General features: G+C 40.2%; 1 protein-coding gene across 3 annotated transcripts in view; it reads right to left on the bottom strand.

Moving 5' to 3' along the window:
- The window catches only part of RPF2 (ribosome production factor 2 homolog), a 32,965-nt gene extending 21,354 nt beyond the window's left edge, over positions 1-11,611 (bottom strand). The window contains exons 1-5 of one of the 3 annotated variants that reach the window (XM_090280585.1): positions 11,510-11,579; positions 10,446-10,543; positions 9,675-9,807; positions 5,615-5,652; positions 124-163 (exon numbers count right to left, since the gene is read on the bottom strand). In XM_090280585.1, coding sequence (XP_090136711.1) covers positions 124-163; positions 5,615-5,652; positions 9,675-9,731 — 135 coding nt within the window. In that variant the 5' untranslated portion in view covers positions 9,732-9,807; positions 10,446-10,543; positions 11,510-11,579. Of the gene's footprint in view, positions 1-123; positions 164-5,614; positions 5,653-9,674; positions 9,808-10,445; positions 10,544-11,509 lie in introns of those variants that run through there. The other 2 variants (XM_090280584.1, XM_090280586.1) reach the window with 2 other exon arrangements.
- Between the last annotated feature and the right edge of the window lie 467 nt (positions 11,612-12,078).

Raw genomic sequence — 12,078 nt, 5'->3', positions numbered from 1 at the left:
ATCAAAAATTTCTCACATAGGATGGTTTTAATTTTAAAAATATCATCTATTAGTAGTACTAAATAAATCAGTCTGAATAATCACTTACATGCTGCCTTAAATCAGAAAGATTTTCATACTTACCAATGATGTCTGATCCTCAAATGGTCTTGTTATATTTTTCCTACAAACATTTTAAAAAGGTAAGCCAAGTTTTAATAATCTTAGTAAGTAATTCACCTATAAGTAAATTTTATATTCAGATAATAAAAAAAGAAGCTAGAAAGATGTTACTCATTCAAATATTTAGTGCCTATTATGTGCCATGCTCTGTTCTAAAAACTAGAGATACCATGATACCATGTCAAACAAGAGCCTTGCTTTCTTGGATATTACATTCTAGTGGAAAAATTAAACAATTAAAAAAAGTTCTTGTGACAAAAAGAGAATAGGGTATTGTGTCAGTGTGAAAAGTGGAAAATGACAACTTGAGCTGAGACATGAAAAATGAGGAGTTAGCCAAAGAAAAATTTTGAAGTTAAGAATAGGAAGAGGGACTAGAATAAGCAAAGATTCTGAGATGACAACAAGCGTACACTATTCAAGAAACAGAAAGAAGGTAAGTGTCACTGGAGCTTAGTGAGTGCAGGGATAATGGCAGTTAAAGATGTAGATGCAGGCCAGGTACGTAATACCTTCTTTTGGCAAGATTAGGGAATGTACACCTTAAAAGAGGAATGGGAAGCACTACAGAATTTTAGGCAGAAGAGTAATGTGCATGAATTCACATTTTCCTTTTAAAGGACTGCTGTCTTCTATATGAGAATGGAATGTAGTAAGGTAAGAGTGAATGGAGTCAGTAAGGAGCTATAGAAGTAATCCATGAAGGAGGAAAAAAAATGGCGGATGGACCACAATAGCAGTAGAGGAGACGGAGAAGCAGCAGGTAGAGAAATGTGGAACATGCTATCTTTCATGCAAAAGAGAAATAAGAATATAAACTTTTTTTTTTTTTAGAATATATACTTTTGTTTGCTTAAATATGCATAAGGAAATTCTGGTAAGATACATAAAAGAAACTAATGATAGTGGTTGTTCTGGAAAAATGTGTGTTTATATTTTCAGTGTATAATTTATGATTTTTAATCATAAACTATAAAACAGGTTATAATTATGAATTTCAAGCAAAAACCATATATACAAGATCTCAATTTTGTTTAAAGAATAAAATAATCGTACAGATATAAAAATAAATGAGAAATTATGTCAAAATGTACAGTGTTCATCTATGCGTGATTATTTACTCATTATCCTAATTATCTGATACATTATTACTTTTATAATCAGTAAAAAATAGTATTTTGATTAATTGCTAACAGCAATTCACAAATAAGTAAATATGACCTGTTGGAAACATGGGATGATAAGTTAAACAATGTATCATTTTCATTTCTTAATTAAAAAATAAAATAAAACAGCCCTGGCTGGTGTGGCTCATTGGATTAAAAGTTGTGGGTTCGGTTCCCTGTCAGGGCACAAGCCTGGGTTGCAGGCCAGGTCCCCAGTTGGGGGCATGCGAGAGGTAACCAATCTATGTTTCTCTCCCTCTCTTTCTCCCTCCCTTTCACTCTAAAAAAAAAGAAGAAGAATAAATAAAAGCATAGAATAGAAGAGAATAAAAGTAGGTAAAGGCCCATGAAACTTATATTGCACTCTGTCAAAAGAACAAACTTTTCAAAAATCAGTAATGTTAATATGCTATATTGGGCATGAAGCTATAACCTGTAATCACATCTAGAAATGTCATGTAGGAACTAATTCAAAAAATAATTGATTTGTATAAAAATGGCCACTTTAGCATTATTTCTAAGAGCAAAAAAGTGAAAAACCTAATACCCCCCCCAAAATTAAGGAATAGAAAATTTTAGTATAACCATTTAATAGGCATTATACTGGCATTAAAAATAATACTGAAAGGACTACCATTTATAATATATATGCAAAAAGCTTGGTATAAAATTGCATGTATGGAATAACCCAAACTTTAAATTCATTTTGCTAATGAAAGAATAGAGACACCAGAATATAGACATGTGGTATGATTCCTTTTATGTGACACTCTGACAAAGGAAAGACTGTAAGGATAGAAAACAAATCATCGGTTCCACGAGAAAGGAAGGGGGAGAGCTGAAGAAGCACTGCATGAAGGAATCTTGAGGATAATGGAACTGCTCCTGCATCACTGTCGTTGCAGACGCAGCTCAATGCATCTGGTGAAACCTACAAAATTATACACCACAGAGGTAACTTTTACATACATAAATTAAAACCACCACCAGGAGGCGCTGGAAAACTCAAAATAGAATACAAACTGTAAAAAAGGACCCTAACTGTAGTATAAATAAATAACAATCACATTGAAGAAGGAAAAAAACACACCTAACCTAAGTTACATTGGAAAACAGTATTTTGGTTGGAAACTGTAAGGTTAAAAAAAAAAAATTACTGTTAGTCTTGTTCGTACATTGTTTCTTATAGGGTTAGAAATCCTGAAACTATGTATATACTAAAATTATACAAATAAGTAAATATACTATAAATAATGGAAGCCAGGTTTCTTACTGTCAGAAGTTGCAAACAAGAAAAAGAAACAAGAAAAAGAGAAAGGCTGAAATGAAGTCTGTGGTATTGGATTGAAATCGAATGTGTCATTATGAACTCAGGGTTTTTATTCATACAGGGTGGTGCAAAGTAGGTTTACAGTTGTCAGTAGAGAAAATAATAATAAATAGTAATACAAGAATAAACTGTTTCATGTTCTCACAACTGTAAACCTATTTTTGCCCCACCCTGTGTAGATAAATATCGTCGTCGTCGTCGGCAGCCGTCCGTCTCGAGAGACGATGGCGTAGCTTCTTGAGAGTCTATCTGCACCGCCGAGAATGGCTGTGCAGTCCGATTCGGGAGTGACAATCCCTGCCGCACTTGTTACAGGTGAAGGCAGATGGCTGTTGTTGCTGCTGTTGACGCTGCTTCCGCCTCGATCTTTTCTGGACCGCCTCCTCGTTGGCGCAGCCTCCGCGCGTGACGTACCTTGCCTGACCGCGAGCCTCCAGGCTAGGCGGTCGTCTGCTTGAACTTCCCATGTGTTGAGATTGATGGAGCATTGTGTCATGTCCTTTTTGCAGATGTCTTTGAACCGCAGTTTTGGGCGCCCTGTCATCCTCTTGCCTTCTGCTAGCTCGCCGTAGAGGAGGTCTTTGGGGATACGGCCTGCATCCATTCTTTTGACATGGCCGAGCCACCTGAGGCGTCTCTCGCTAAGAACTGCATGCAAACTGCTCCTATTGGCTCGCTTCAGCACCTCGGTGTTGGGGACCTTATCCTGCCAGGCGACATGCAGGACGCGTCGCAGGCACCTCATGTGGAAGCTGTTGAGTTTCCTTTCGTGCCTTGCGTAGATGGTCCACGTCTCGCTGCCATAGAGGAGAGTGCTGAGTACGCAGGCTTGGTAGATGCGCAGTCTGGTTTTCTCAGTGAGGCTGGAATTGTTCCACGCTCGCCGGTTCAGTCTGGCCATAACTGTGGCTGCCCTGGCGATTCTCCGGTTGACCTCCAAGTCGACTGACAGAGAGCTCGAGATGGTGGACCCGAGGTAAGTGAAGTCGTTGACAACTTCCAGGGTGTATCCGTCGATGGTGATGCATGGGGGAGTCCCCGTGCCTTGAGCCATAACATTCATCTTCGTCAGGCTGATGGCTAGTCCGAACTCCTTGCATGCGTGGGAAAGGCAAGTGACTAGCTGCTGGAGTCCCTCTTCGGAGTGTGATGTCAAAGCTGCGTCGTCGGCGAAGAGCATCTCACGGATGAGCACCTCTTTGACTTTGGTCTTGGCTCGTAGACGGGCCAGGTTGTAGAGCTTGCCATCGGATCTGGTGTGAATGAAGACACCCTCGCTGCAGTCCTTAAAGGCGTATTGGAGGAGCCTGGAGAAGAAGATTCCGAACAGCGTAGGCGCGAGGACGCAGCCCTGCTTGACTCCGCTGCTGACTGGGAAGGCCTCAAATGGAAATGTGCTTGTATGCATAGATTAATATATATAATATGTACTTTTTAAAAAAGCTTTTATTTATTTTTTATTTTTAGAGAGGAAAGGAGGGAGAAAGAGAGGGGAAAAAACATCAGTGAGCAACAGAAACTGGTTGCCTTTCGAAGGACCTGGCCAGCAACCCAGGCATGTGCCCCGGCAGGGGATCGAACCAGTGACCTTTCGGTTTGCAGGCCAGCATTCAATCCCTGAACCATACTAGCCAGGACTATAATATGTATTTTTAAGATCTGCCTGCTGAGAGGATCTGGAGACAGTGACATTTCAGTAGCAACTGGGCACAAAGATCTTTGTTTCTCCACAGCTCCATGGAGAAGGGGCTGATTCCAGGGTTGTGGCAAGGAAAAATACAAGATAAGCCTGGAGTATCTTGGGGTCCCAGAAAGTAAGTCCTCAAAGAGGGTGCACGGTCAAAAGGCATAGGAGCCAACCTAAGAGATCTCGACGGCCAAATGTAGGATAATTTAAACAACAAAATAAATAATAATAGCTTTGGATTTTAACCCAAAAGAATATAATATCCAAAAGTCCATATTGATATAAATAAAAAACAGGAGATTTTCTTTACAGAATTCCAATTAATAAATATAAAAGGAATGAGAAAATAGAAAACCACCATAGTAATCACTGTTGTAGACCACATCTACAAATGGATGCTAAAATTAATAAGCAAAAGTTTAAGGAGAAAAAGGATTTTTTGCAGTTTTTGCATACTCTCAAAGTATCTCCTCCAAACTTTAATTTACTAACTACAAAGAGAAAAACAGTAACTTTATAGTGGAGAAACCCAGCAGACACCACTTTAACCAAGGTCAATGCTTCCAGTATAAGACATCATCATGTACTCTGTGGCATGATTTTCTGACAAAAAGCACATTACTTTAGTGGTATTCTTGCCAAAAATGCATAACCTTAATCTTCATCAGAAACTTAAGGCAAATCCAAAATGAGAGATATTTTACAAATAACTGATGAGTATCAAGGTCATGAAAGACAAGGAAAGATTGGGGAACTGTCACAGTTGGAGGAAACTAAGGAGATATGATAACTAAATGCCACATGGGATCCTGTTGGAGAAAAAGAAAATTAGTGGAAAAAGTGGTCCAAACTAAATCAAGTCTGCAATTTGGTTTAACATTATTATACCAATGTTAATTTCTTACTTTTGATCATGGCACTATGATTAACATTATTATACCAATGTTAATTTCTTACTTTTGATCATGGCACTATGATTATGCAAGATAAACATGAAAACAAGCTGGTTGAAAGACATATGGGAACTTCACTATTTTTGCAACTTTTCTTAAATCTATAATTATTTCAAAATAATATGCTACTATTACAACTATGTAAGAATACTCAATACATATGAAAACAGACTGGAAAGAAATAAATTTAAAAATACAAATAGCTGTATGTAAGAAACTATACTGTTTTTCTAAAAAATATGTTCATAAGTCTTTCATTGTGATTGTTCCTTTTATAATTAATTAATATAATTAAAAAACAAAACACCTTACTTACTTTTTATACAGAACTCCATATGGTTTTTTCAGTGCATACTGTAAAACATAATTTAGAATTTTGAAAACAAAACACATTCAGTAAAGCAGAGGTAAAAATAAATCATTACAGCAGTTATGATACAAGACTACTCTGGTCCCTAAATCCTATTCTGATGTCCTCTGCTTGGCTCCCTTTTGATCACTTACAAAAACTTGCAACATAAGCTTAATATTCCAATTTAGCTTGGACTGTCCTAATTATAATTTTCTATGTCCTTTCAATAGTCTATCCAACTTAAATGTTTCCCTTCAATTCTTTAAATTTTACCTATTCCATTCTTTCCAGGCAAACAATTTGAAAGTAGAAAGAATAGAAAAAAGAAAAAACAGAAAAAATAAATCCTATGAGGAAAAATGGATAGAACTGAAATAATGTCTGAAGAAAACTGAGAGTGCGTAATGATGACAATCAGAATGGATTATCAGCCAGTTTAAATATGGCCCTTTAAAAACTTCCTCTGCCCTGGCTGGTGTGGTTCAGTGGATTGAGCACCGGCCTGCGAACCAAACTGTCACTGGTTCTATTCCCAGTCAGGGCACATGCCTTGGTTACAGTCCAGATCCCTAGCTGGGGTATGCATGAGGCAACCACACATTGATGTTTCTCTCCCTCTCTTTCTCACTCCCTTATCCTCTTTCTAAAAATAAATAAATAAAATCTTTAAAAAGTTCCTGCTATTCAACCCTCTTTTCATTTTTTTCCTATTTATTTTCACCCATACACTAATAATCAACTTATTACCTATATGGTCAGTACTTCTCTACCACAGAGAATAACAAAAACCTAAGGTATTACCACACATTAGAGAAAGGGGTAAATGAAAGAAAAAATGAAAAATATGGTGAAATAATCATTTATTAACTATTAGTGCTGGTGAACAGAGGAAATTCACCAGCCCTGGCTGGTGGGCTCAGTTGGTTGGAGAACTGTCCCATGACTAAAAGGTTGCAGGTTCCGTTCCAGGTCAGGATACATATCTGGGTTTGATCTCCAGTCCGGGAGCATACAATCCTCAGTTCGGATGTGTAGGAAGGCAACCAGCCAATGCTTCTCTCTTGCATCAATGTTTCCTTCCCCCACCCCTTCCTCTCTCTCTCAAAGCAATGAAAAAATATCCTTGTTTGAGGACAAAAAAAAAAAAAAAAAAAGAGAAAAGAAATTCACCAGTAAAATCTATATTTTTAAGTACTAAGACTTATGAAGATTCTTAACTACATGTTTCGCTACCTCAGTGGAATGGACATTACCACCTATTCTTTTTATTTTTTTTTTTAATTGATTTGAGAGAGAGGGAAGGAGGGAGGGAGGGAAGGAGGGAGGGAGGGAGGGAGGGAGAGCAGAAGGAAGGAGGGAGAGAGGAAGGAAGGAAGGAAGGAAGGAAGGAAGGAAATGCAAGCAACATAGATCTCCTGTTCCACCCATTCATTCATTTACTGGTTTTTTTATTTTTTAACTTTTTAAAAAGATTTTATTTATTTATTTTAAACGAGAGGGGAAGGGAGGGAGATAGAGAGATACAGAGGAAGAGAAACGTCAATGTGTGGTTGCCTCTCAAATGCCCCCAACTGGGGACCTAGCCCAAAACCCAGGCATGTGCCCTGACGGGAATTGAACCAGCAACCCTTTGGTTTGCAGGCCAACACTCAATCTCCTAAGCTACACCACCCAGGGCTCACTGGTTGATTACTGTATGTGCCCTGACCAGGGATCTAAGATGCAACGCTCAGGTGTGGAGACATCACTCTAACCAACTGAGCTATGTCCAGGGCCATTACCACCTATTTTTGACAACTCAAGAGTCATCAATATGAGTGTCAGCTCATATCTGTAATGTTGTGCTGTTCTCAGAGATTACTTAAATATGTAGGGTTATTGTGTTGAAAGGATATTGAGAGGACAAGAGCAGTATCCCATCAACACGATGACATTCAAAGAATGAACATACATTAGATATCTGAATTGACTACTGTGTTTAAAAACCACAGGGAATTTAGTTAAGTTTTAAAATCTATTCAGTTCTTCAGCTGATTTAACTCCAAGAATCTATCTGCTATACTCAAGCATCAACTACAGACTATGCCTTTTACTGATTAAGCATTTACTGAGCTATTACTATATGCCCTGGCTGGTTTAGCTCAGTGGATTGAGCGTCGGCCTGCGAGCTAAGTGTCGCTGGTTCGATCTTCCAGTCAGGGTACATCAGAGAAGGAAAACTCTGACTCCAAAAAACCTCCGCTGCCTTGCGGCATACCTCTTCAAGGGAAAGGCTAAGGGAGTAAACCCCGACAGAAAATCCGGAGCCGGAGTCCCTAAGGCGGTTTGACGTTGTAGTCAACACCGGCAACTCCTGCGGCGCACCTGAAGCCAAGCTGTATTGACTCCGTCTTTCCCTTGGATCCTTCAGCTGCGAAGAGAGGGGGGGTCTGCTGCATGGGCAACAGCAGACCCTCCATATTACCCTGCCCAGGCTCTGTAGCTTCAGCTTCACTGGAGAGGACATTCCAGCGTCATCGCAAGATGTCGATTCAACATGGGAGGAGACAGATACCGTGTCACTCCCGAGTCGGACTGCACAGCCATTCTCGGCAGTGCAGATAGACTCTTAAGAAGCTACACCATCGTCTCTCGAGACGGACGGCTGCCGACGACTCCCGAGTCGGACTGCACAACCATTCTCGGCGGCGCAGATAGACTCTTAAGAAGCTACACCATCGTCTCTCGAGACGGACGGCTGCCGACGACTATATGCCAGACACTTGCCTGGACACCAGGCTATACAGGTACGTAAAACTTTTATCTTCACCACTTAAATTACATGTCCTGAACTGGATATATCACTTTCCCCCAAAACCTGCTCCACATGATATATTCTTTAACTAGCATTATCACTCAGCAAGCATCCAAGCCAGAAACCTAGTAAGTCATACTTCTTACTCATGCACAAACTCTTCTACCCTTAACATCTATTCTCTCTGATCATCTCTCATTTTCTTCATCACCACTGGGCTCCAGATGCTCTTTACCTAGCTGACAGCAAAGGCTTAAAAACTTTCCTACATTTGTTTCAACCCTCTTAAGTCAAGCTGATTAAAAGGATCAGATCTCTCACTTAAAATCTTTCAATGGTTCCACTAAGCTTTCAGAATAAAGCTCAAACTCCGTATTATCTTATTCCTGCCTAGTCTTCAAGTTTTCATCTAGCCCACTCTTCTTTCACCATCCCAATAATTTTCAGTTCAGTTCTCCAAATGCATCATGCTCCTTCACACCTTCCTTATTTTTTTTTCTTAATCCTCAGATGAGGACATGCTCATTGATTTTAGAGAGGGAGGAAGGAAGGGAGAAAGAGAGGGAGAGGAACACTGATGAGAAACACTGAATGGTTGCCTTTTGTATGCACTCTGACCGGTGCCAGACCCACAACCCAGGCATGGGCTCTGACTGGGAATCGAACCTGCATCTCTGGGGTTCTTGGGCCGATGCCCAACCAACCAAGCCACAGCAGCCAGGGCCACACTTCCTTTGAACAAGCTTTTTCCTCAGCCTTGGAAACCACTCTTCCTAACCCTGACCTTGCTCCAGCTCTGCCTCCCATCCCACCCTGTGCATGCCTCCAGCACAGCATTCAATTCACAATGCTATAGTTTTTTGTTTTCCTTCCTAAGCTCACTGAAGGAAGAGACTGTGTTTCACCTACCTGTTAATCCTCAGCACCTAGCACAGTAACTGGTGCTGGCAAAGGAATATACAGTAACATGCAGTTGTTTCAATTTACAAATTAGGTATCTTCCTTAAATGTGAGTAAACCAAATTTTGAAATCAGCTGCTTTAAGGAAAACCGGGAGTCAGTGCCTCGGCAAGGCAAATAACCTCCAAGTTGAGCTTTTCTCCAAGGCTAGCCATTCTTAAGGCTAGGATAACTCATCTATGTGTACGTTTCTCCAGCAGCCCAACTTGTACGCTGAAAATTTCCTAAAATGATTTCAAAACAATTTTAAAAATAAGTATATATACGTACCACATCTCTAAGTACTTGTGTCACTGTTGAGTTTGCATTTCCACCTTTAATGAGCATGGCATTTTTAATATTTTCACTGAGTTTCGGTTCTCTCTTCTCAAGGAATCTCTTGGCCCTTTTCGTTTTGGGTTTTCTGTTCAGAAAAATCACAATTTATAACAACTTAAAACATTTTCCTCATATTATAAAATGATAACTTGACTAATGTGCAAATTCTTAAAAATCAACAGACACATTACATAACATTTATCAGTTAGAATTTCACCACTGAACAAAATCTCAATTTTAGGGAGATAATTAGTAAAAAATATTCAATTATTACTATTAAGTAAGTTAATTTTATTAGATTTTGAGTTTTTTAAAAAACGGCTCTCATTTTAATATACCCAACTTTTTTTTTATTACTGCTTCTTTATAACCCTTTTTTTATTAAAGGGAAAAAAGAACTCAGGTGAATACTGTTGCTATTTTTACTTCCTTGTTTTTTTCTTCAATTTTAAAGCAAACTATACTCTGTAACCTAACACAAAGAACTGCACACCAACTGCTGATCAACCTGTGGGCAATTACTAAACATAAGAAGGCTCATTATTGCCTGTCTTTTCTTCAGGTTCAAGATCACAATGCCTGCCAGGAAGAATACACTATCCCACTCCAACATGACTGCTGAGAAAGTCACCAAAGGGGAATGATTTCTCTGTCAAGCCTAAACCTTCACCAAGACCCTATGAGACAAGTTCAGTTATCATTTTCCTTTTGTAGATAAGGCACCTGAGGCCAGAGGGGTAGTTTGCCCAAGGTTACACAGCTTTTAAGTAGCCAGATCTTCACAATGAGCTAGATTTTAAAATTCATCGAGACCAATCACCCTGCAAAATATGAAGAGAAAACAAACTCATTATTCTGATTTTATGATGTGAAAGCAGAGGTAGAATGTGTTTTACACTTGTCTACATAGCAACATAAATGCTATATGCTCTACATTCAATGTAGACTGTCACTTCTCACTAACCAGCAATAAATGCAAGTAACACTTCATGTTTTATTTGTTATCCGTCTCCCAATTAGATTGTAAACTAGTCTTACTCATCTTCGTAGTCCCCATATCTAGAGGGATATATAGCAAATGCATTTTAAAAACCTCTAAATTAATGACTAAAAGAATACTATTTTGTTTACATGTTAACCCAGGTAAATTGGAAGAAAACAACAGCAGGACTATTTAGAAGACCAACGAATATTTTTCGAATCAATTTAAGGATAACTCAAGGAAGCGGACAAGGTTGTGAGGAAAAGAAAAGGCTAAGGAGTATTTGCATGTGCTGTTGCAAAGGCTTTGCATACATTCTCCCAATAATCCTCACAGTTCTATGAGGTACGATTATGAATGCTATTTACAAAGTGAGACTTAGGGAAATTAGATGGTCCAATGCCACAAAGCTTAAGTGGACGAGCCGGGCTGTCATCTAGATCTGTCAGGCAGGCTCCCAGGCCCGGGCTCGTAACCCCCACTCTCCCACCTCCCTCACACTTCGGAAATCACATCTCTGTACGGCTGGGACAAAAAGCAGCCAGTACCTCTGGGCAACCCCACCCCCACGCCCCGCCCGCCGCAGGCGGCCACCACGGTGGGTTTCCCTGGTCTCCGTCTCCCGGCAGGCGGACCAACCCAGAAAGACCGAGACTAGTGGAATGACGGGCCTCCACCCGGTCCGGCGGAGGGTGCGAGGATGAAGAGTGGTAACCAGAAGCGGGGATGCTGACGTTACATCACTCCTTTCCTCCACGGGAGCCCCTCTCCCAACTTCCCCGCCGAACGGAGTCAGCGAACTTACACAACCCGATCCAAGGCATCCATCGCTACCGCAACACGAACTGAGGGAACACACGTGCACCACGAGATTACGCGAGAGGACACTGTGACTCGGAACAGGCGGAACCGAAGCTTACGTGTGACGCCACTTCCTGGGGCCGGAGCGCCTTGGACCCCTAGAGGCGCCAGCGGGTATTTTGGATCTAATCGCGTTCTGTTCCCTTGGTTACGGGTTTATGCGATGCCTCTGCCCGGGGAAATCAATGTTCTAAGGAACACCGCCTCTAGCAGCTTCTCATACAGACTTGTGTGTATATCCTGAGTCACGTGTTCAGGGACCAGGTGTTATTCTCCTGGGAATCCCCCAGGATGGTAAAAAGGTTGATAGATACTCATAAGGTCACTAAAAATAGAGCAGTGTGAAAACGTGTGCATAAAATTACACTGCCGGTTGTGATTTTTGTTCCAATGTTTTAATTGCTATATACTTAACATACCTTTAAATTTACTCCTGTAAAAGCTAAAATTCAGTCGTATTTTGGTATATTCACAAGGCTGTGCAACCATTACCACTACAGATTTCCAGAACAT

Source organism: Furipterus horrens, unplaced genomic scaffold, assembly GCF_987537825.1.
Source record: "Furipterus horrens unplaced genomic scaffold, mFurHor1.1.pri manual_scaffold_6, whole genome shotgun sequence".
Lineage (NCBI taxonomy): Eukaryota > Metazoa > Chordata > Mammalia > Chiroptera > Furipteridae > Furipterus > Furipterus horrens.
Note: the sequence above shows the minus strand (reverse complement) of the source record. Positions and strands in the feature narration are given on the sequence as shown.